Here is a 1,995-nt window from a genome sequence, read left to right as displayed (position 1 = left end):
TTATTCTCGCAATGAAGTAAGATATTCTCCTTTCCATCTTGTCCAGAAGTTCTCAATCAATTGTCTCTGTCGTATCGCTTGATTGTTCAAGTTTGTGTGTGTTAATTCACAAACATTTAGATTGTCAATCGCACTATTTGAGGATACATAAGGTAAAGTTGTTATTCTTCGTTCATGTATAAGATGGGATGGTGTAAGCGGCTCCGGATCTCTGATATCTGTTGAAATATACGTCACTGGTCGATCGTTGAGTGTGGCTTCGATCTCTGTTAATACAGTCCTTAGAGTCTCATCGTTGACATATGAACGTCCTAATACTTTCTTAAGTGATGTTTTTGTTAAGCCAATCATTCTTTCACACATGCCCCCGAACCATGGAGCTCTATTTGGGATGAATTTCCATTCAATGCCATAATTCTGAATATTTTCTTTAACCTTTCTAGAATTGCAAAGTCGTGAAATTTCGTTTGAAGCAGCTTTAAATGTTAGCGCATTATCTGACATCGTTATTTTCGGCACTAATCGTCGACTTACAAATCTCCGGAAACACAATAAAAAAGATTCTTCGCTGAGATCGTAAACTTATTCCAAATGTACTGCTCGAGTGACAGCACATGCAATTAGGCAAATGTAAACCTTCGATTCTTCGTTGTGTCTGTTCCTTATCGTTGACGCTCCTGTGAAGTCTACACCGGTTATGCTAAAAGGTGTGGCATCTTGAACTCTCTCCTTAGGTTATGGTGGAATTTCTGGTGCGGGATAAGATTTTCCGATTACTTTTCGGCACGTTACACATTTCGACAATATAGATTTCACTCACTGTCTTAATTTCGGAATCCAAAATGTTTGTTGTTTGTATGCTAGAGTGATATTTATACCTGAATGTAGTGTGTTCTCATGTGCTTCTAACACTATCAAATGTGTAAGACGGTCCTTTGCCGGTAACAGATATGGAAACTTGACTGTGTCTCCTACTGTCGCATTGTCTATTCGGCGGCCACCACATCGTAATTATTGCTTTTCGTCTAGAAAGAGCTTTAATTGTCGCACAAGTGTTTTACGATTTGTAGAATAATCTTTACAATTTATTTCGTCACTAAATATTTTACCTTGTGTATATTCTATCCATAGGAATTTTGCATTTTCAATTTCACCAATACGTTACAAATCTTTCTTTCGTTCAGTTTCCGTTGCTCTGCAGGTTGTTGCGAATCTCTTTACATATGCGGTAATGCAGGTTAATTTCCTATAAGAATTGTACCGTTCGATATTTATGATTTATCCTATACCAATACATACATTTTGATTATTCTCCATTTTTTCATCGTTCTCCGACATTGTTGTACATACACTAGACGTTACATTGTTTCCGTTCCATGTCGGCCAATCTTCTTTGCTGTTTAACCATTTAGGTCCACTAAACCACATTTCATTCTGTTGCAGTTCTTCAGATGTTATACCACGTGTAAGCAGATCCGCGGGGTTGTCTTTTGTAGGGCAGTATCTCCATACATTATCTCCACACAAACTTTTAATTTCTTCAATTCTATTTCTGTTAAATTGTCTCTGTGGTTTTACGGATGTAAGCCAACTTAGTACGATTTGACTATCACACCAAAATTGTATTTCACTGAAAGTTTCTGGGAAAGTTTTGCAGATATGATCAGCAAGTGATGCTCCAATTACAGCCCCCATGAGCTCTAGTTTTGATAAAGTTATAGTCTTGATAGGCGCAACTCGATTCTTTGCCATTACTATAGTTGGGTTTATGTCACATATTATGTACGTGCATGCGCCGTAAGCATGAGTTGAAGCATCGGTAAATACATGAAGAGTTGGTAAATTTCTGTTATCCTCTTTTTGTGTTTTAGTACTTCGATGAATCTCTCTTTGTAAGCTCGATGCCAGATCTCGTGAAATTAATATCCATTTTGATTGGATATCTTCCGGTAATATTTCGTCCCACTCCAAATTTAGCTTCCAAAGTGATTGCAT

The 1,995-nt window shown here is 37.4% G+C and overlaps 2 protein-coding genes across 2 annotated transcripts; both read right to left on the bottom strand.

Annotated features, from left to right (window-relative positions):
* LOC139503967 (uncharacterized) lies at positions 1-504 on the bottom strand. Its single transcript, XM_071294013.1, has one exon. The coding sequence runs from the start codon at positions 502-504 to the stop codon at positions 1-3; it is 504 nt and encodes a 167-aa protein (XP_071150114.1).
* A 774-nt stretch (positions 505-1,278) lies between these two features.
* Positions 1,279-1,752, bottom strand: LOC139503966 (uncharacterized). Its single transcript, XM_071294012.1, has one exon. It carries the CDS (start codon positions 1,750-1,752, stop codon positions 1,279-1,281), a length of 474 nt encoding a protein of 157 aa, XP_071150113.1.
* Between the last annotated feature and the right edge of the window lie 243 nt (positions 1,753-1,995).

Source organism: Mytilus edulis, chromosome 14, assembly GCF_963676685.1.
Source record: "Mytilus edulis chromosome 14, xbMytEdul2.2, whole genome shotgun sequence".
NCBI lineage: Eukaryota > Metazoa > Mollusca > Bivalvia > Mytilida > Mytilidae > Mytilus > Mytilus edulis.
This window is presented reverse-complemented; position numbering and strand designations above follow the sequence as displayed.

What these genes read in the sequence shown, in the direction of transcription:
- LOC139503966 (XM_071294012.1), bottom strand. Translation starts at nt 1,752, where the DNA reads ATGGCAAAGAATCGAGTTGCGCCTATCAAGACTATAACTTTATCAAAA.
- LOC139503967 (XM_071294013.1), bottom strand. Translation starts at nt 504, where the DNA reads ATGTCAGATAATGCGCTAACATTTAAAGCTGCTTCAAACGAAATTTCA.